Source organism: Cibotium barometz, chromosome 12 (genome assembly GCF_041138505.1).
Source record: "Cibotium barometz isolate CiBa-2024 chromosome 12, ASM4113850v1, whole genome shotgun sequence".
Classification (NCBI taxonomy): domain Eukaryota; kingdom Viridiplantae; phylum Streptophyta; class Polypodiopsida; order Cyatheales; family Cibotiaceae; genus Cibotium; species Cibotium barometz.
Window position 1 is genome coordinate 1,583,047 of NC_141057.1, and position 22,673 is coordinate 1,605,719.

At 48.2% G+C, this 22,673-nt stretch overlaps 1 protein-coding gene across 3 annotated transcripts in view; it reads left to right on the forward strand.

Annotated features, from left to right (window-relative positions):
* Positions 1 to 22,330, forward strand: part of LOC147632934 (ras-related protein RABC1-like) — a 69,711-nt gene extending 47,381 nt beyond the window's left edge. For all 3 annotated transcript variants that reach the window (XM_086805927.1, XM_086805930.1, XM_086805929.1), the window contains 4 exons: positions 20,571 to 20,636; positions 21,468 to 21,589; positions 21,838 to 21,966; positions 22,052 to 22,330. In XM_086805927.1, coding sequence (XP_086662053.1) covers positions 20,571 to 20,636; positions 21,468 to 21,589; positions 21,838 to 21,966; positions 22,052 to 22,162 — 428 coding nt within the window. In that variant the 3' untranslated portion in view covers positions 22,163 to 22,330. The remainder of the gene's footprint in view (positions 1 to 20,570; positions 20,637 to 21,467; positions 21,590 to 21,837; positions 21,967 to 22,051) is intronic.
* Positions 22,331 to 22,673: the final 343 nt, after the last annotated feature.

The window sequence follows — 22,673 nt, forward strand, 5'->3', positions numbered from 1 at the left end:
CCTACATTTGGTATCAGAGCTGTCAAGGCCCCAGCCTCTTGCGCATGAGCTCCAACTATGCTCGCAGCATGCCGTCCCCTACGGGAACCCTACCATGCGCGGCGTCTTAGCAGCCCTGCTATCTATGCTCGTCGCTGTCCCTGGGGGCCTGCCATCTGCAACTTTGCCGCCCTCCTCCTTGCTCCGCCCCTGACTCCAGTGGCTCTGGTGCCCAGTGATCCGCCTCTGCCCACTTCGCCCGGCGGCACTTCCTCCTCCGCCAGCCCCATCTCCGACCGAGCACAGCCCACAAGGCCTTACATGAGGATTCTCACAATTTTGCCCTCTTTGCGGCAATTGCACCCACACCTCTGTTTGCGCCCGAGACCTTTGGCACTCTCGCTCGTGCATCCTCTCCTCGCTGTTGACATTGTGGATCGACCTTGATCTCTTTCACCACTCGCATCTGCTACTTCTTCGTCAGCCTCGCTCAGACATTTTCTATCAGATAATTTTCTTTGCTCCGTACACTGTTATTTCTAGTACACTTGCAGGTGTCTTTCTTTAATGAGCTACTCGCAGCCTAAAAGTTGCATTCAGTGGGCACTCTTTTTAACAGTGTGTTGGACAAGTAGCATTTGGTGTCAGACATATTACTTTTTTGTAGGCAATAATTGGTGGAAATGATGCATTTGGAATGCTTGGTTTTGAGTATAAGCTAGATGGGACCAACTATCCCATACATGATGGGGCATGTACTTGTTGCCAAAGGCTTTTGGAATGTGGTTTCGGACTTGAGGCACGCCCTACCGCACCAACACACCATCAGTCTGCTATATAGGTGCTTCAGAGGGTGATACCACATCTACATTGACGATAGATCCTGCACCCCCTTCTAATGCGGGGCAAGCGGGATGAGATGGCAAAGATGCTAGTGCACATGCTTTAATAGTATTGTTTGGATTGATGGATGGTTTTCTCACGAAAATTAAAGATTTGAAGGAGTAGCTTGCAAGTGTGGATGAGGTGTATCCTGACAGTTCATTGGTGCCCATTGTGCTCAATGCATTGTCGGACTCGTATTAGAGTTTTGCTTCTACCATTAGACTCACAATGAAGGGTAATCCAAGTGCTTGACATTTGATGAGTTGGTTTCAATGCTCTTGGAAGAAGAATATTGAAGGCAAACAGGTCTGTTATGCGTATTGGGGATCAAGCCTTTGCAACAAATCAGCATGGTAAAGGCAAAGCATTCTCATAGGGAAGTAATAAGACTAAGAAAGATTTAGCACAATCCTCGGGCCAGGATGAAGGGCAAGTGGCGGTTGATCCGCAACTTCCTTTGGGCAAGTAGTGATGGTAGGCGCAAGGGCCAAGGTGGCGTGAAGAGTCATCATTCAACCTCGCCATAGAGGCGGCCTGGGCATTATTATTATTATTTTTTTTCCGAGAAAAGATCCTTTCATTAGTTATGTAAAAAAAACGCCCGTAGGGCTACAAAAGAGATCTCTCCTGCTCCTAACAGAGAGGAGAGCAGTGAATACATCATGGCAGCCCGGGAGACTCTCCCTAGGTGCTGCAAAATACAAGCATCAGTCTAAAGGACTGAGCGGCTAAATCATACAATGGGGGGGGGGAAGAGCCAAACAGGTGGCCTGTAGTGCCAACGGGGGGATCCCGTGTGTAAGGTGTAGAACGGGCCGCAGCGCCAAGTGGTATGAAAGGCCTGGCGCCGTAAAATCGCCTCATCCGAGTCTCCCCGGATGCGGTCGTACTGTCCTCGCAGGGTGTGGATCAACTCCTGCCAAATCCCCCGAACAGTCTCTGCTGGTGGCTCTAATCTCCCCTCAAAGGCCGTGAAGCACCGGGCCCTCCAGGTGAACCAGATGGTGAGGCTGCTGAGGAGCTCCCATCGTAAATCCCTCTCCTGTGTCCAGCTGTCGGACGAGAAATCCGGTGCCGGAACCAGGCGAGGCTGGCCCCTAATAAATCTGATGGCCTGACTGCCCTGCTCCATCTCATAGCCCATAGCAGGCCCTGACGAAGTCGACCAAGCAGCGGCACCCCACGTAAACATACCCTCTGGAGAGAGGGGGGCTAGAATACGCAGCATCCGCAGCCAAATCTGCTGTGCCTGAGGGCAGTCCCAAAGGCAATGTCTCTGTGTCTCCATAGGGTGGCCGCATCGGACGCAGGCCGCCAGAAGACCGCTATAAACAAGCCAAGTGCCAACTGCTGAGCCCCTGTGGGCGACCAGCCACTGAAAAGCCGAGATCCTGCGGGCCTGTCGACTAGCCCAGAGTCGAGCCCAGAAATCCTCCAGGAACTCCTGTGATAGTCCCTGCAATCGCCAATGCCCCGCTGCCGCTGGAGAAACCGTCCTCCTCGCCGTCAAAATATGCCGTCCCAGCCGAACAGTATACTGGAAAAATGTGATCTCTGTGGCCTCAAGGGATGCATAAGGATCATGCCACTCGTACTCTCCGGGGTCCCACTGTAGCCGGGCCAAGGGGCGCGCTGCATATGCCCATATACGCCAATCCGGGAGCACGTCAGCAGGGTCGGGGTCAATATGCCACTTCCGAGAAGCGGCAGCCACTACCCGAATCCTCTGAAAGGTGCACTCTGCAACCAAAGGCGACTCCACCTCCACTCTCTGGAGTCGGCCCTCATCCTGAATCTCATAATAGAGGCATCTGCCATCCTCAGTGCTAGCTCTGACAGCAATCAGGATCTCCAACTGTGTGAAGGCACCCATCCACCGTGGGGCCACTGGCTCGAGAGGTGTGAACCACTCCTCTGAAAGTGCCTCCTGAATATCATCCCTCATAATCAACCCCCCTCTGAAGTGACTCAGCCTCTCCACCTGGGTCTCCTCTGGTAGACTGCAGAAAGCCTGCCAGTCTCCAAAACTACGAGCTGGGCCTGCCGCTAAAGGTCCCCAGGCTAGACGAGGCCGAGAACCCAGCATATGACCCTGCTCTGTACGAACCGCTGGGCTCCAGATGAGCGGCTGCCTGGCCCGCTCCTCAACCCAAGACGGAGGCCGCTGAGAGAGCCCCGGTCTCAGCAGCTCCCAAGCTCTCAGGATACTCAAAGCAAATCTGTCCTCCCATCCTCTACTGAGGCCTGTCCTCCTCATCTCTATGAATATCCAGCGAATCTCTGGTGCCCAAGTACCCCCTGCAGGAGGCGCCCGGGCCTGCAATCGCTGCAAGAGGAGCTCTTTCCAAGGCTCAGCGCCTGGAAGCAACCCCCGAACAATAAGCTTCCCCAATAAGGCTCTACTCTGATCGACTGGATCTATAATGCCCAAACCGCCCTGAGCCAGCGGGAGTGTAATAACTGCCCATGCAACCTTTGCCCGAGCTGGCTGACCGTCCCGCCCAGACCACAGAAAGTTCCTGATCAGCCTCTGTACCTGGCTGATGCAAGAGCTCGAAAAAATCCAGCAAGACGTAATGTACCACATAGTCGCTAACAGCACCTGATTTGCCACCACCACCCTCCCAGCCAAGGATAGTCGAGCTGTACTCCAATACAATAGCTTCTTCCGAATGCTCAGAAGAAGCGGGGCAATCTGCTGCTCAGGTGACAAATCGAGGCCAATCTGGCATCCCAAATACCGCACTGCTGTGCCGGGAGGAATCCATCTAAAACCGGGGTCCGGACTCCATGCCGGAGTGGGAGGACTACTGATCCAAAAGGCCACTGTCTTGCGCCAATTGATCAATGCTCCCGAAGCTGCACTAAAAACCTGGAGCGACTGCTCTGGCCGAATAAGATTGGCCTCTTGGCCATGCAAAAATAAGCCCGTGTCGTCTGCAAACTCAGCATCAAGCAAATCCTCCCCCCGGACTGGGAGCTGAAGTCCTCTCAAACCAACCTCCTCTGCCGTCAAATACATACTCATAGCCTCCGCAAAGAAGAGAAAAAGGAAAGGGGCGAGAGGACACCCCTGACGGACTGATCTGGTCAGCTCAAAACTCGGCCCCCGACCTCCTGCAATCAGCACCTGGCTGCAAGCTGTGGAATACAAAGCTGCCACCCCTCTGATCCATCCTGGCTCAAAGCCCAGGCGTAGCATAGTGCCCTCTAAGAATCCCCAATCAACTCTATCGTATGCCTTCTCAAAATCGAGAAGCATCACGACCAAGTCCTCGCCAAGAAACCTAGCTCGGGCCGTCGCCTCCCAGAAAGTAAAGATGTTGTCAAGGATACTGCGCTCCTTGACAAATCCTGTCTGAGTAGCATGAATCAACTCCCCCAGGAAGGGCTGGATCCTCAAACTCAAGGCCTTTGCCAAGACCTTGTATACAGTATTGAGGATCGTAATAGGCCTCCAATGCCGAATGTCATCCGATACTCCCTCCCCCTTGGGGATAAGATAGATCAAACCCTCTGAAAAGCTCTGCGGCATCACCCCAGTGTCCAAAACATGCTGAAAGCCCCTGCGGAGGCCTGGCCCCAAAAGGTCCCAATAGCGCATAAAAAAGGCCGGCGTCAGTCCGTCCTCCCCTGGGCAACTATGTCGCGGCAGGACCCTCAAGGCCTCGGCAAGCTCAATCTCTGACAGAGGCGCACCTAGAACTGTGCGCATATGGTCTGTGACCCTCCTCTGCACATGGGCCCAAACAGTCTGTCTGCATACATCTCGATCCTCAGTGGCTGGCTCCGCTGAAAGCAAGTCACGATAAAAGGCAGTGGCAATGGCTCTGATCTCCCCGAGCTCAGTAGCTATCGATCCATCCGGTCTAGCAAGCTGGCGAACCCCTGCTCGCGCATGACGGGGTCCAGTGATCTCAAAAAACTCCCCAGTCACTCTATCACCAAGCTGCGTCCACTGAGAGGCCTGACGACGATAGTAAAACTCATGTCTCTGCTCCTCTGCCTCTCTAACCTCCTGGCGTGCCTGGCTCAGCTGGGACGCCACCCACTCACATGCAGGCTGCTGCTCCTGAAGGCGCTGTAGCGAAGCAAGGCTACGTCTCAGCCGTTGCTCCCGCTCGGGAATCTCTCCCAGTCGTGTCAAAGCTGCAGCGTGTAGAAAAGAGCTAAGATCAATGAGTCCCTGGGCACACTGGCCCGCTGCATCCTGGTCAGAGCACTGACTATCATGCCAGATCCTCTCAATGTCCTCAGCGAGACTGGGGTCTGCAAGTACCCTCTCTGGGATCCTCAACTGCAAGCTGGGCTCCCGTGTCCCCTCCTCCAAAGTCAGTATAACTGGCGCATGATCTGAAAATGAGGTGCCAGCAAGAATGCCGACGGAGCCCCCTCGCTCCCCCAACCAATCGCCCACATAAAAGCGATCAATCCGAGATAGATTAGTCCCTCCCTGCCGGCGATCCGACCGAGAGAAACTAAGACTGTCCTGAGACCGGGAGAAAGCCCCATGCTGCCATGCATCAGTGATCCTCAGTGTCATACAAAACCGGTCCCAAGCTGCAAGCTCCGTGCCGTGCACTGTAACATGACTGCCTCCCACCCTATCTGCCGGGTCCTCAAGCATGTTGAAGTCTCCCCCAACACACCAATGTGCGGCCTCTGGCAATGCATCTGTAACCTGAGTCCAGAACTCTGCTCTGGCACTAGCATGATTGGGCGCATAGATGTTGAGCACACCCAATAGCTCATCATGCATCCTCAGAATGACATACTGTGCTCTACCAGGCACAATGATCCCTCGGTCCACAATGGCCTGCCGCCATGCATCTGCAATAACCATGCATACTCCTCCCTGTCCACCCAACGGACCAAACCCTGCAGACCAGAAAGTGTCCCATCTACCAGGCATCACCGAACCATATCTCCGGATCCTGCTCTCACCCAAGTGGTGCTCCTGCATCATCAGAATGTCAATGCTGCCACCAACCAGACATCTCTGTAGCTCCTGCCTCAAGCAGCCTCGATAGCGTATAAAGTGTGCTCCGCCAAGGCCCTGTACATTCCATGAGATGATCCTCATGGATGTCCTACTGAGGTGGATGCTGTCTCAGCCGTACGGCGGGCCTTGGCAAGCGGCTTGGATGGAGAATAGTCCCCATCCGAACGGCTGCGAGTCTGCCCACCCGGTGTACTGCAAGAATCCCGGATCAGGCGCCAGTGGCTGTGACCCATGGCGACTGCCTCCTGCTCTGACATAGTAACCTCGTGAATGCTCACATATCCTGGGTCGCGCGCCAAATCTGCAACTATGCGCACGACCAAATGCCGAATCCCGGATGTATCCACACCCCCGGGATCCAAGACAAAATGAGCCAACTCCCAAAGGCGGCCTAGCACATCTGTAACCTCCAAATCGCTCATGTGATGAGAAAACTCAACTGCCTGAGTCTTCAACGTGCTGAGAGCGAGCTCTAGAGTCCACTCCCGGTCACAAGGTCCACATAGAGGGAACGAGAAGGCCACTGCTGAGTCTAGTGCCTCCTCCCCGCGGGCCGGAGGTATCACTACATGCACTCGGATGGGTGCTGGCTCATGGGGGCCCTCTGCTCCAAAAAGCCGTGTGAAGGTATAATCAAACGCCGCCGAGCGCTGTCGAATGCCGAGGCGACTCAGCCGACTACGAATAGATGAAATCCGTGAGGCCCTAATCGGCATAGGTCTCCTCTGAGATGCTCGAGCGAGGTCAGTGCTCAGCGCCCTCCGGACTGCAGGTGAGCGCCAGGGAGCTGCCAGGACCTCCCGGGAAGGCGAGGCGGGCGGAGGGGGAGGAGGGGGAGGCGAGGGAGGAGGAGAGGGAGCCGCTGCCGAGACCGGAGCGGGGGCGGGAGGAGGCGATGGTGGAAGCGAGGCGGTGGGAGGGGATGGGTGTGGGGGAGGTGAAGGAGGGGGAGCTGGCATCTCCTGGTCCTCGGTCGCTGCAGGGGTCTCCTCCTGAAGGGGAGCAAATCTGTTCCTCACGGGAACCCAGTGAGGCTGAGACTGTGGCTGCTGCTGCAGCGGTACCTGGGCGTGCTGCTGTGGCTGTCTCCCTCGACGGCGCCCCTGTCCAGGCTGCCACTCCGAGGTCTCTGTGGCCTGAGCAGGTGTCCCTGAGGCAGCCTGCCGAGCCGAATCTGTGGGCGGGCCATCCGTGGCCTGCTGCTGTGGTGAGGGCCGAGGTCTCCTGCGAGGGCAGGCCTTGGCCAAATGACCGACCTGCCTGCAAATGAAGCACTGGTTCGGGAGCCCCGAGAACTCCACTCTCTGATCTATCCACCCCCCCCCTATCCTAGGTAGCTGAATGACCTTAGGAAGGGAGGAGATGTCAGATACTAACACTCTGACCGAAGGTAGCCCAGCTGCTCTGGCCACCACTGAAGCTGCTGAGGGGCCCGTCTCAAGAACCGAGCCCACCAGTGCTCCGAGCCTGGAGAGGAGCGGAAGATACTCCCGGCGGAGACCAGGGAAACAAACTGTAATATGGAAGAGGCGCTCTCCCTGCTCCGCCGCAGCTGGGTCAAATCCATGCTGCCAAGGCCTGAAGAAAGCCCGAGCACCCCTGATATCCAGAGGACTCATGGCAAGGACCTTGGCAACGCTCTGGGCGGCCTCGAACTCGATCTGATAATGTCCCCGGCCCAAGAGCTGTACATCAAGGATCTTGCCCACATCTGCAAGAAGGCGAGCCTGAAGTAGATCCCTGATCTCCCCTCTGCTGGGGCGAGTGCCGACTATACGGCAGATGGTGGAGTGAGCCTGAAGGCGTTCCACCTCTGCGGTGAGGCTCGCTTCCTCTTCCGGCGAAAGAGAAAGCCTGATGGGGAGGACCTCGGTGGCGGGCGAGGGGGCTGCGGAAGAGTCCCTCTGAGACGAGGCGGGAGGAGTCTCCATCAGAGTCTGAAGCTCAAGCGAAGGCGAGGCGAAAGCGGAAAACCTGCAAGAAGCGGGCTGCACACCAAGAGGCGGAAGGACGGAAGACGAAGAGGGAAAAAAAACAAAAACCCCCAAGGGGTGAAAAGCAGCACGACAAAGGAGGGAAGGGGGGGGCGGCGAAAAGAGGAGAGGCCCAGAGGGGGGGGGGCGGCGACAACGCGAGAAGGAGGGAGGCGGGGCGCTGCTGAATGGAGGCGGCGAGAGCAGGCGAAGAGGCGGGGGGGCGACCAGGCGGCAGCGGGGGGGGGATGGCGAACAGGCGGCAGCGGGGGGGAACAGGCGGCAGCGGGGGGGTGATGGCGAACAGGCGGCAGCGGGGGGGGGTGGCGAAATGGCGAAGAGGGGGGCGCAGCGGCGAGGAAGGAGGGGGGGGCGGCGCAGCAGCGAGGAAGGAGAGGGGGGGCGCAGCGGCGAGCAGAGGGAAGCAAGCGGGGGGCGGAAGGAAAACAGGCGCGAGGAGGGGGGGGGAGCGAGGGTGCGCAGAGCAGGGTGAGGCGGGGAGCTTCAGCGAGCGAAAAAAAAACCTGGGCATTATTATTATTATTTTTTTTTTCAGAAAGAGACTTCTATTAAGTATGAGAAAAACATACAACAATCACAGCTATAAGTCGGAACAGAATAGAATCACCCCAATATGTAAGGTGATTTCAACCACTGAGGATCATCATGATGCCATGTAAGACCTGTGGTACTGTAGGAGAAATGGAGTAGAGACAAAGCTGAAACTGAAACTGAAATGAAAGCAAGACTAAAAAGGAAACACAAAGCTTAGACATACCTTGAGATGAGTGTAGACAAGACACAAGATTGATACTTTCATTTATGTGACACCCACAATATATAGGTGAGAAGTACAAGATAGAGTAGATTGACTTATCGGACAATTATAGAGGTGCCACATGGCACTAGACTCAATACACAAAGACTCAACTGAAACTAGACTAGAGAAATAGTACACCTAGTGTGCACTTATTTCCAACACCCTCCTTAAGTGGACACTAGGAGGAAGACAAAAAGACAAGACTATGACATGACAAAAGATAAGACCAAGACAGAGAGACTAGACAAGGATTGAGAGACAAGCTAGAAGACAAGATGGACAAGACTAGAAAACAGACATAAAGACTGATAGACTGAGAGACAAGACATGAGAGACAAAAGATCCTGAAACACCCCTCCTCAAGTGATATCCTCATATGGGTCCACAAGGGTAGGGACAAGAGTGGATCATAGACAGACAGAGAGAGAGACAATCAGCCAGTAGAGTGGTCCCACAGAGAGAGAGAATGTCAGATAGACATGAGAGAGTTTGACAGATAGAAGATAAATGGGGACATAGACAGAAAATGCCAAGAGAATGTGGGTAGCTAATCCACAAAAGAGAGGCATATAGACTGATAGATAGAGTGTCAAAGACATGTGACTGTAAGATCACACAAGATAGACACATAGACGGAGAGACTGATTGATTGTAGATAGACAGAGAGATGGACCTTGATAGATAATCCCTCCTCAAGGGCAATCCTCCTGCTAGAGTGGGTAATGCAGGGGTGCCTCTTGGATAGGGACAAGATAAGTCCATGTAGACAAATAGACATGATATTACCCCATGATCTACATCATTGGTGATCAATGGTGGTAGATAGCATGAAAAACATAGATAATTATGAGAGAGATGGGAAGGTCTTACCAAATTTGGCAGTGTCTAATCCCGTACAAGATAGAGAAGTAAATGAAATTCAGAACTGAGATTTTTATTTTTCAAGAGATAGAGAGTAGACTGAAAATAGAACACAACATACGCTTGATTTCTGCTTTAAATTTGCTGCTGCAGGTCTGGCTGGTCCAATGGACAGCTAACCCACATGTGACGATGAAGAGGAAATGGGAAATAACAAAGGGGGAAATGCCTTTTGCACAGATGTTGCAAATCAGGTCCAAAATTAGCATTGGAGTTTGCCTTCACAAAAGGAGGTGTCGAGCTGATGTCGAGAAGACCAGAGATCCAAAAACGACGAGTTGTTGCATGAGTTGAATGTCCAGGAGGTCCACGACTTGAGAAGACATGTTGATGAAGAAGAGAGTGCGGGGGTAGCTGCTGCATGTGCAGTACTAGAGGACAGGCCAGTAAATGGGGAAGATGGCGCAGATTTGCAGCAGGCTGGAGCTGAGTCGTGGCGACAGAGATATGGCGGGGAAGCTCAAGTAGAGAGACGGCAGCACCATGATGAACCCCCGCAGCAGCAAGAAGGAGAAGACGGGCAGTTGTTGGCGCAGATCTTGAGTTGCAAGCTGGAGCAGAATCAACAGGCGGAGCAGAGGCAAACAGGGCAGCGATGAGGGTAGGGGCAGCACGGGCTGCACCTAGAGAGATGCCATCGAGAGAAAGAGTCGCCCAGCTGAAGGAAAAGATTCGCACCATAATGAAGAGCCTTATGCTGATGGAGTAGATGAAGAACATCGTCAGGAAGAAACAGGAACCCTTCAACTGGAGTACGGCGAGGCAGAAATTGATGAAAACAGGGGCGGTCAGAATTCTGTGGTGGGCAGAAAAAAAAACGCAGCTATGGCTGCAGCAGACTGAGGCAAGGATGAGAGGAGCCAGGATAAACCTGCTCTGATACCATGTAGGAGAAATGGGGTAGAGACAAAGCTGAAACTGAAACTGAAATGAAAGCAAGACTAAAAAGGAAACACAAAGCTTAGACATACCTTGAGATGAGTGTAGACAAGACACAAGATTGATCTTTCATTGATGTGACACCCACAATATATAGGTGAGAAGTACAAGATAGAGTAGATTGACTTTTGGGACAATTATAGAGGTGCCACATGGCACTAGACTCAAGACACAAAGACTCAACTGAAACTAGACTAGAGAAATAGTACAGCTAGTGTGCACTTATTTCCAACAGGTACTAGAGGAGAAGAAGATGCCATGGTCCCATTCTCGCATAAATATCACATACTTCGCAGTTAGGGTTAGGTTTCATGTGGGAGACACACACACAGAGAAAGAAGGGAGAGAGAGAGAGAGAGTTGTGGGGATAAGTCAACTCATAAGCATGAGTGTGTGACTCCCCTATCACACATGTATATTTGCTCTAGTACACATAGTGCACTTAGTACATTAAAAGTACTAAGTGTACTATGTACTATAAAACATATGGGCTAGTACACACTATAAGGGTGGGCATAATGCCTTTACCCCAACAACCTCCCACTTAAAGGCAAAGTGCCCTTAAATGAAGGAAAAAGAAAAATCAGCATGTACATGATAATATACAAGGCCATATCAAGGCTGAAACTGGCCTCATCCAATGCCCATCAAGTGTCTGCAATGAGCAAACCGCTCTGGAGGCAAACTCTTTGTCAACAGATCAGCCGGGTTGTCATCCGTATGAATCTTAACAAGCTGAATCTGCTTGTTCTCTATCACCTCTCTGATGAAGTGATACTTCACATCCACATGCTTCGTCTTTGCATGAAAGACAGGGTTCTTTGCCAACTGGATGGCACTCTGACTGTTACAATGCAACAATGGAATATCCCCTGTATAACCCAAATCAACCACTAACCGAGATAGCCATAATGCCTCCTTGCAAGCCTCTCTGGCTGCAATATACTCGGCCTCTGCAGTAGATAAGGCAGTGCACTTCTGCATCCTGGATCCATGACACAGCACCTCTTGTGAATGTTAACACATAACCGGTAGTAGACTTCCGGTTATCTGGATGACCGGCATAATCCGAATCCGTGTAACCATGCACTAATGCATCCTGTTTGCCAAAGCAAATGCACATATCCTGTGTGCCCTTTAGGTATCTCATGACACCTTTCACTGCTTCCCAATGCTTCTTGCCAGGTTTGGCCATGTGTCTAGAAACCACTCCCACTGCAAATGCAATGTCCGGCCTGGTAGCAACCATGGCATACATGAGACTGCCACAAACTGAAGCATACGGAATCTTGGCCATATCAGCCCTGTCACTATCCGACTGTGGGCTATCCATAGCACTGAGTTTCACATATGCAGGCAAGGGAGTACTAATCTTCTTCCCCCCTTCCATATTGAACCTCTGCAATACTTTGCCAATGTATTCCTTCTGAGACAAATACAACACATGCTGATTTCTGTCCCGAAGTATCCGCATACCCAAAATGTGATTTGCATCACCCAAATCCTTCATATCAAAGGTCTGATGCAGCCTCTTCTTCAAGGCATCCATCTCTTTACGAGATTTCCCGGCAATCAACATATCATCAACATACAAGATGAGGATCAATAGACTGCCATCCAAAGCTTTCTTGGTGTATAAGCAGTGATCTATGTCACTCCTCCTGAAATCCTGGGATTTCATGAATGTATCAAATTTATGATACCATTCCCTTGGTGCCTGTTTGAGCCCATAAAGACTCTTTTTCAGCTTGCATACAAGCTTCTCCTTTCCATTCACTGCATAACCCTCTGGCTGTTGCATATATATCTCCTCATGGAGATCACTGTGAAGAAAAGCAGTCTTCACATCCATCTGAATCAAATCCAGATCATCATGAGCAACCAAAGCTAATACAGCTCTAAGTGTGGTCATTTTGACCACTGGAGAGAAGATCTCATCAAAGTCCACACCATATTCCTGCTTGAAGCCCTTAGCCACTAACCTGGCTTTGTATCTTGGCTTTGCATCAGGTGCAACTTTGAGCCTGTAAACCCACTTGCATGGCAAAACCTTCTTGCCTGTAGGCAAATGCACCAACTTCCATGTTCCATTTTTGTGCAGAGAATCCATCTCTGACTTCATAGCACGCTCCCAAAGAGCCTTGTCTGCCCTCTGTAAAGTCTCCTTATAACAAGAGGGCTCCCCACAGTCAGTAAGCATCAAGTAGTCAACCCCTGGAACAAACCTGTTAGGGGGTCTGGAGGGTCTTGTGGACCTCCGTACCCAATGACCATCATTTGCAGGTTGCTGTCCAGCCTGCATATCACCTATTGGTGGCTCCTGTTCCATGCCATAAGGTTGAAAGATCATGCCCGGTATCTCCTCTAACTGTGGAATATCCATAGGGATATCTTCTGCCATCTCTGGCTGTCCATTTGGACCATTTTCAGCAGCATTTAAGGGCTGGTTTTGCTGCTGTAATGGCTGATTTACAGCCCTTGGTTGTTGTCCATGATGTCCATCATCATCAAAGATGACTCTGCCAGGCTCCTGTTGCCTTGCAAGCTCCTTATACATGCATGTTTCATAAAAAATGACATCATTGCTGCGTATAATCTTTCTATTCACTGGATCCCAAAGTCTATACCCCATTTCACCTCTGTCACCATATCCTAGGAATATGCATTTGTGAGACTTAGGATCAAGTTTGGTGCGCATTTCCCTGCGTATGTGCACGTACGCAATGCAACCAAACACTCTCAAGTGCTTGTAGGACGGAGGCTTCCCTGTCCATACTTCCTCTGGCACTTTCCCACCAAGCCTCGTGTTAGGTGACCTGTTTATAAGATGAACGGCTGTCATAACAGCTTCAGCCCAAAAACCATGAGGTAACGCAGCATGTGACAACATAGAACGGACCTTCTCCTGAATGGTCCTGTTCATCCTCTCTGCTGTCCCGTTTTGTGGAGGATCATAAGGAGTAGAGAGCTCCCTCTTGATGCCTTTAGCATCACAAAAGTCCTGAAACTGTTTGGACATATACTCTCCACCATTGTCGGAACGCAAAGCCTTCAGTGTTTTGCCAGTTTGATTCTCAACATGAGCAACAAACTTCTGAAACACTGAGAATGTATCACTCTTCAAACGAAGAGGATAAACCTACACCTTGCATGTGGCATCATCAATGAAAGACAAAAAATATTTTGCCCCTCCCAAAGAAAGCTGAGGCATCTCACATACATCTGTATGCACAAGCTCTAACTGAGCATCTTTCTGTGGGGGGAGCATCTTTTCTGAGTTTTGTGAGCTTTCTTGTGGGGGCACTGGAGTTGCCTGCCATATATACAATGCTCACAAAACTGAAAACTTGAGAACTTTAGAGAAGGCAAGTAACCAAAACGAGACAATTGCTCCATTCCTTTGACACTCATGTGTCCCAACCGGCTATGCCACAGAGATTTCCGGCAGCTCGGTTGCATTTACATTAACATGGTGACAAACACCAGCATACATGAAGTAAAGAGTGTCCACCTTAGAGCCTCTGGCAACAACCAGTGAGCCCTTACTAATCTTCCACTTTCCATGACCAAATGTGGTAACATAATCAGCATCATCAAGCTGTCCAGTAGAAAGCAGGTTCTTCTTGATGTCAGGCACATGCCTGACATCATGGAGCATAAGCTGTGAGCCATCTGAAAACACAAGCCTTGTTGAAATATACAAGTGAAAAGGGTGTGTGTGGGAACAAGCTCTTGGATAGAGGCTGTAAAAGAGGAGATGTAATTGTGAAAGAACCTGTGAAAAGGTTAGAAGAATCTACTGGGAGAGAATAATGGGTAGCATGAGGGAATTCAGGAGTGTGGAGATATTCTGGGAGATAATCAGGGAAAAGAGAAGAGGTGGAGAGAATCAGGCAAAAGGTGGAGATATTCTGGGAGTGAATCATGGAGAAATCAATGGGATTTGATGCTTGATGTAAACACTATAAATTGAGGCATAGCCCTAATGAGAATTTGCTGGTTTTTGAGTATCCATGCCTACATTAATCTATGTGCTAATTATTCACTAATTACGTCTTAATCACTTGCTAATCACTTTGTTAATTATGTTGATTCTAGTGTTTGATCCACCATAGCTCATCATTTAGCTCAAATTTCAATTTCAACATGGTATCAGAGCCATGCCTAGAATCAACCAGATTTATGAGCCCATTAGTGAATTAATCAGGATTAGTAAGTAATTAGCAAAAAAATCAGTTTTTAGTGAGTTTTCACTCTTCCCCTTCACCCCCAGCCAGTGGAGGGTCTCTAGCATCTAGCACACTCAGAGTTAGGGCATAATCTTTTAGCACTAGCTAGGTAACATCTTTGGCTTCAAGCCTATGTAAAAAACGCAGCAAACCGCCGTCAGGATGCGCCGATTTTCGCTGATTGCTGGGTGCCGTTTTTCTGAAGCTTTTTGAAGATTTCTCCTTGTGCAAGTCAAATTGATTCAATTCCTCCTAGCCCAAGGTGTAATCAAGCATGCTCTACAAGCTGGTGAAGACAGAAATCAATTTCATTAAGTCTACAGAGAGATCCAAGCTCTTCATCAAATCTGCAGGTGACTTTGGTAAAACAGAGATTAAGCTTTCATTATTTGGTCAAATCTTGTGTTTCTTGGCTTAATCCTCTACTAGACTCATTGCTATTGATGCCTTTGAAAGCATTTGAGCTCATTTGAAGTGGAAGGCACCAGATCTGAGCTCCCCGCATACTCTGTTTTCTGCACACAAACCAGAGCATTAATTTGCTAATCAGTGATTAATCAGTGCTAATCACTGTACTTTGGTGCAATTGAGGGTTCAAATTAACCATTAGGTATCTGATACAGATCCCTAAAGCTTCAGATTGCAAATCGGAGTTGGTTTGATACTCCAACCATCCCGTACAAATTGGTTACTCTCAATTTAATGTAATTTCTGGTGATTTTATGCTGATAAAATTGTTGTAATCATCTATTAAACACCAGATTGAGTTGTAAAAGGGTAGACACTGCCCTTGAATCTTGAATTTGGATCAAGAGGTAAGACCCCCTTCACATCACCATGAATTCAGCACAGGAAATAACCAAATTTAATGGGGAACAGTTTTATACATGGCAAACAAAAACCATGTATTTGCTGATGAGGAAAAATCTGTGGGGATTAGTTGAAGGGAGAGATGAATGCCCAGAGAGAGGGGAAAATGAGTGGAAGAGTAGGAATGAAAAAGCATTGGGGCTTATTGCACTCAGTTTAAATGATGAGATCATTCATCATATCACAGGGATACAGTGGGCAAAAGATGCATGGGATGAACTCAATAAATTATTTGGTACACAAGCAAAAAATTCCAAGATAAATCTATTAATGCAATTCTACAAACTGGACATGAAGGAAAGTGAACCTTTAATCACACACTTGAACAAATATAAAAGCATTAAACAACAGCTGGCAGCTATTGGCAAAAAGGTAGAAGATGATGAAGCATTAGCTGTACTTTTGAAGAGTGTGGACAAAGGAGATTATGAAAACATTGTAGCAACACTAAAGAATGTACCTGAACTGAAGATACACGAGATAGAAGCAGCTCTACTAGAGCAAGAGAGCAGAGGCAAAGAGAAGAAAGAGCTCGACTCAACAGCAGGAGAGGAAAAAGCATTCTTCATCCGAGGAGGATTCTCTCGAGGACGAGGACGAGGAAGAGGCAGAGTAGGAGGGAGGACCTTCACTTGCCACAAATGTGGAAAGCCAGGACACATGGCGAGAGACTGCTACAGCAAACCCAGTGAAGAAGGAACGACATCGGCAAACTTCATGGAGGCTCCAAGAGAAGTGGAGTCGGATCATCTTTTCTGAGAGAGAGAGAGAGAGAGAACCCACAACCCAATGTAACCTGCCCCAATAAAGTAAAACCACCTCTGAGCCACCGATGATGTAGGCCAAGTGGTAGATGTATGTGTGAGCACTTTAGTCAAGGTCGCGGGCACTTATAGTAGCCTTGGACACATAGAGCGAGAGAGTGTCAAGGACTATGGAGTTTAGGGACTTGAGGCACTGGTCGCGGGCTATCAAGTAAGAGGGAAACTTGATACAGGGTCCAGGTGTGTTAGAATTATTCACTTGAGGGGAGGTGTTGAAATATACAAGTGAAAAGGGTGTGTGTGGGAACAAGCTCTTGGATAGAGGCTGTAAAAGAGGAGATGTAATTGTGAAAGAACTTGTGAAAAGGTTAGAAGAATCTACTGGGAGAGAATAATGGGTAGCATGAGGGAATTCAGGAGTGTGGAGATATTCTGGGAGATAATCAGGGAAAAGAGAAGAGGTGGAGAGAATCAGGCAAAAGGTGGAGATATTCTGGGAGTGAATCATGGAGAAATCAATGGGATTTGATGCTTGATGTAAACACTATAAATTGAGGCATAGCCCTAATGAGAATTTGCTGGTTTTTGAGTATCCATGCCTACATTAATCTATGTGCTAATTATTCACTAATTACGTCTTAATCACTTGCTAATCACTTTGTTAATTATGTTGATTCTAGTGTTTGATCCACCATAGCTCATCATTTAGCTCAAATTTCAACAAGCCTCACATCACCTCTGCCAAGAATCTTGCATGCATGGTTGTCACCCAAATAAACTACTCCTTCATTGCCAGCAGTATACCTGACAAACAAGTCTCTGTAACCTGTGACATGAAAGGAGGCACCTGAATCAATGATCCATGAGTGCATACCATGACCATCTCCTGCAAGAAGTGAATGGGCATCAAGTGAAGACGTGAATAGGACTTCATCCTCACTGTCACCTGCATGTGACACATTGACTTCTTCAATCTTGACTCCACTTTTGCCCTTTGGCTTTGCATCTTTGGCTTCATCTTTGTCTTTGTCTTTTCCTTTGCCCTTTTCCTTTTGATCATTCTTCCATTTGTAGCATTGCTTTTTGAAGTGTCCCTTCTTGCCACAATAATGGCATTCCAAGTCCTTTTTGGAGCGGGACTTGCTCCTTTCCCGTTCTTGGCTTTTACCCCTTTGCTGGGATCTCCCACGTGCATTCATTGCATTGGACTTTCCAACAGAGTTGTTCTTCCTGTTCATCTCCTCTTGAAGGAGAGCACCCTCCACATCTGCATATGACAGCATAGCATTTGAATTGCTAGTGGCTGTCCTGAATGTGTCCCAACTCTCTGGCAAAGTGCATAAGAGAAAGGTGGCTTTGAACTCATCGTCCATTGCCAACTTTTGATTGATGACCTGGCTGACGACACCATTAAACTCATTTAGATGGGCTGCCATAGACGCCCCTTCCTTCATTTGAAGACCTATGAGTTTCTTCAACCATTACACTTTGCTTGAGGCACTTTGCTGGGCATACAAGTCCTGCAATCTTTGCCACATTCCCCAAGCTGTCTTCTCTTCACGTATGCTGAAAAGTAAAGAGTCTGACACAGACAACATGATGGTAGATCTTGCCAGCTCATCCATATCTTCCCATTCTTCAGCAGTAAGAGAAGCGGGCATTACACCCCTTTCCTTGATGGGCTTGTGCTGCTTCTTCTGGAGCAACACATTACAGCACTGGGTTTGCCAAATGTCATAATTATGTGAGCCTTCAAGCTTCTTGATGTGAAGCAATGAAGAGCTCTCACCTGTGGTTGCCATAGCAATATGCAACCTTTGTCAATGCCTGACTCCCTGCAAGATGTGCAAACACTGCACCAAAGCACACAAAGTGCTCACAGTTGTTCTCCCAAAGTTTATCTCCCACTGCGGAAGCACGAATGCAACTCTCCTCCCACTGAATGTGATAAAATCACCAAAATCTGGTTGCTGCAGATTTATGACAGCACCTTAGATGTGCTCTGTTCCCCTTCCAAAGTACTGTACACCAGTACTAAGTGCTCACCAATGATGTACCAAATCTGTACCGGCAAGTACAGCAGCTGAAAATGAGCTTTTTCCTCACTCAAATCAATGTACAGCCATGCCAAAACTTGTACAAAGTTGTACCAAATCTGTACCAACAAGTACATTAGCAATAAATGCTCTCCTGGCTGTCCAAATGAGTGAAAATCAGACCTTGACAGTCCCCACCACTGCATACAACAGTCCCGGACAGAAATTGAGCAAAAGCCCCTTGACTGCAAGTGGATTTCTGAGGGTTCAAGGCATAAAAGTCTTCCCTGCTGCTTTGCCAAGCTCAACAAGCACAGAATCTTGAAAAGCCCCTTGATTCAAGATCAATTTCTGATCATACATGGTACATTAATGCACATGAAGGCATCCAGAGTATTCACAATGCTTCCCCCTGGCCACATATACATCCAATACATAAAAGCCCCTTGATTTACAGGCACATTGAGTGCTTGATAGGCATCAACACATTGCCCAAAGCATCAAATGCCAATGCCTGCATGCAAATCAACTCAATTGGCACAAAAGCCCTTTGATTTGTACTCCAATTTCCTGCAATTTTGGCCCGAATGTGAGATTGCTCACATCATACAGCATGTATGAATGCCCAATGGCACAATTACATCAAAAGCCCCAAATTTTGACATCCAATTTCCTGCAAATTGACGCGGAATGTGACCAATGTCACCTAATTGTTGCCAATTTTGCTCAAAATCTGAGCAGTTTGGACCTGTACCTACTCAATTGATGATTGTACCTACTCAATTGATGATTGGACATGTAAATTCCAAAATTGAAGCAAATACCTCAGGCAATTTCTGATTAATGTTGCAGAAAGGGAGGAGTCGTATTGCTGCAGGAAAAGGGGGGTGTTGGGGGGCGTCGTGCTGCTGCTGCTGCTGTGCAGATGAGCGATAGCTGAGGAGCTCTGGTCGTATACCTGGTCGCTTCTTCTCCAGGCTCGAAACTCCAGTAGAAGCTCGCGGGTGAATCTCCCGAGAAGCAGGCGTATGCGTGCGATGCTGGCGTTGGTGCGTAGCTCTCCTCGTGGGCGACAGGACCTCCACGGGGACACATAAGCGTGCCCTTTGTTACGCCTTGGCCAGCGCTACACGCGACGGGAACTTTTTGTTGACGCCGCCTCCGCCTAGTGGTTTTACGCCTTGTGGCTAGGCGTCGAACGCCCAACGCCTTGCTGCAACAGTTCTGCACACGCAGCACACCTAGGCGACTTCCAGCGCTGCAGCTTGTTGACCAGCGACCAGTTCTTCTACAATTGACGTGCTGACACCAGCGTTCTCAACGGCCAGCGTAGAGAGTCGTGCAGCAAAGCAGCTGCTAGAGAGTCGTGCTGTCAAGGGAGTGCAGGCGAGGCGGAGCTGCAGAGGCCATGAACTGTGTTGTAGGCTCTGATACCAGTTGAATGAGCTATGGAAGCTCAGCTGAAAACACAGTCTTTCATGTGGGAGACACACACACAGAGAAAGAAGGGAGAGAGAGAGAGAGAGTTGTGGGGATAAGTCAACTCATAAGCATGAGTGTGTGACTCCCCTATCACACATGTATATTTGCTCTAATACACATAGTGCACTTAGTACTAAGTGTACTATGTACTATAAAACTTATGGGCTAGTACACACACTATAAGGGTGGGCATAATGCCTTTACCCCAACAATGGCTGACTTGGGTGTTGGACAATCGTCCTCCACGACCATATTCACTGACAGTAAGAGCGTATTGTTAGTTGTGAGGAATGCTGTGTTCCATGCTCACACTAAGCACATTGAGATGCATTTTCATCACATATGGTGAGTATATGGTTTATTGTTTTGTTCGCTTTGGTTAGCAAGAAATGAGACACTGTTGCATTATCATCCACATAGTGTGAGTATGTGGCAGCCATAGCAGAAATTCGTAAGGCTCCTTGGCTTCATGCATTAGTTGCAAAGCTTTCTCTACTTATTAAAATGCCTATACCTTGTCAAAATAATATGCTGTCCCGTTTCCTAATAGACTTACTTTTCATGAGAGATTCATTGGCCATAATTACCATCTTTTTTTCTTCTTGTTAATATTTTGATTTATCTTTTGTGATGTGGTTTGTCTAAGAGTTCAAAAATTCTCTGTATACAGCCGGACAAGAGCGATTTCGGACATTGACAAGCTCGTACTACAGAGGCGCCCAAGGCATTATTCTTGGCAAGTTTTCCGTAATCTCTCAAATTATTAATAAAGGTTCTTGCTAGTGAGGTTTAAGACAGAATCTGCTGCATTTGTCGCAAGTTAAGGTGGGAATTCAACCATAATGGTATAATTGTAGTGGGAGAATTCGCTTCCATATTAATCTAGTGCTAGATCTGAATCCATGTACATCCTTCTGTAGTGTGCTTAGTGGCCTCTGTGAGCATATTAGTTAGTATGGGTCATGACATGTGTGATGCCCAAACCCTCGTGTGGCCAAGTAGCCATTGCATATGTCAAGACCCTACTAACTAATATGCTGACACAGGCCACTGAGAGTAAACTATACAAAAGGATTCTGCTGGGATCATATCTAGTAAATATGGGAGCTAATTCATGATAATGTCTAGGGGGCGGTTCTTTTGGTTGCGTGAGCATGACAAAAGGATTGGGCAAGATAATGAAGTCTTTCAAGCTCCTTAGAAGCAATCCCTTGGTTCCATGTGAGCATCCTGTGGATGCAATCTTGGGTCATCTATCTACATAGGTGTTAAGATCTGGTTCCTAGCAGCTAATAGAAATTTTCCCTAGCTGTTGTGCATGTGCACGCGCTTTTGGAAGCCATCTATTGAGGTAGGGATAGTGATCCACCACATCTCTAGGCATCCACCCACCACCATGCAGAGGTAGGCAATTAAAATCCGGGATTGCCATGCTATTGTTCCAGGGCCCACCTTGTGGGCCCATCCAAAGGTTACACGGTTGTACTGCTGACTAGAAAGTGTATGGTTTGTGTCATGTAATGAAGTTGGCTTGTTACTTACTGCAGTGTTGATAATTGTTGTGCAGTGTACGATGTAACAAGACGTGACACATTTACAAATTTGTCTGATGTTTGGCTGAAAGAAGTGGATCTTTACTCTACTAACCAAGACTGCATCAAAATGCTTGTTGGCAACAAAGTTGATAAGGCAAGTATAAATAAGACTTTTGTCAGTATGCCTGCTAGTGAAATTTTTCTCATTCTAGCCAAGATAGCTTAACAGTAGTGTGTTGGGATACAGTTGAGAATTTCATGTATTTTGTTTCAACAGAAGTAAAAAAAATTGCATGTGGGTTTGCGTGTGTAGTGCACCACACACTATCTAATTATATATTTTTTACTTGATTTCTCTTTTAGATATGAATGCAATGATCATTAACAAATGGTGCACAGCAGGATGCCGAACGAATTGTTTCAAAGCAGGAGGGTATTGCATTTGCAAGGCAATATGGCTGTTTGTTTCTCGAGTGCAGCGCTAAAACACGAGTTAATGTGGAGCATTGCTTTGAGGAGCTTGTTTTGAAGGTCAGTAGTAAACAAATGTAATTCAAATGTAATGTAGCCAGTCAATTTCTTGTCCCAATCTTCTTTTTTTTCTGAGGAATTGTAGATTTTGGACACACCGAGCTTGTTGAGTGATACCACCTCAGCAAAAAAGAACATCTTGAGACCTGGACAGCCTAATGATGAGACCAATGCAGAGAGTAGTACGTGCTGCTAAATTGGCAGTATGTGTAAAGCTACGAAACTGGTATATTGACTCTGATTTTTAAACCCACCCAAACAAACCTATGTATGCTCAGATAAGAGTGCCACAATTATTTTTTCTTGGGCTGTAGTTCTTAAATCATATTTTAGTGGTGCTATAAGGGCACATATTCTCTCCAAATAGTAAAATTTGATGATTATCGAGATAAGACGTGTTATTACTGTTGAATACGGAGTTTTTTAAAAAGGTTATACAGGAAGTGTCTTGACCGTAGAGGGAGTCCGAAATGACAAAATTGGTGTTTCACATGCGTCACTTTGCCCACTTTAAGAATCCCAACGCTTAGTTTGGTCCCATGGTTAAAGACGGGACTATAAAACAATAGCATGCATGCTCTTTTTGAAGTGTCTCTCTATATATACATTGCACTTTGGTGGCTGTGAATGGCAAAACAAAAGGGAATTTTATGACTTGAGGCAGGCAGACAGATTACCATGGAAGGATCTCTCATCCTCCATGCAGC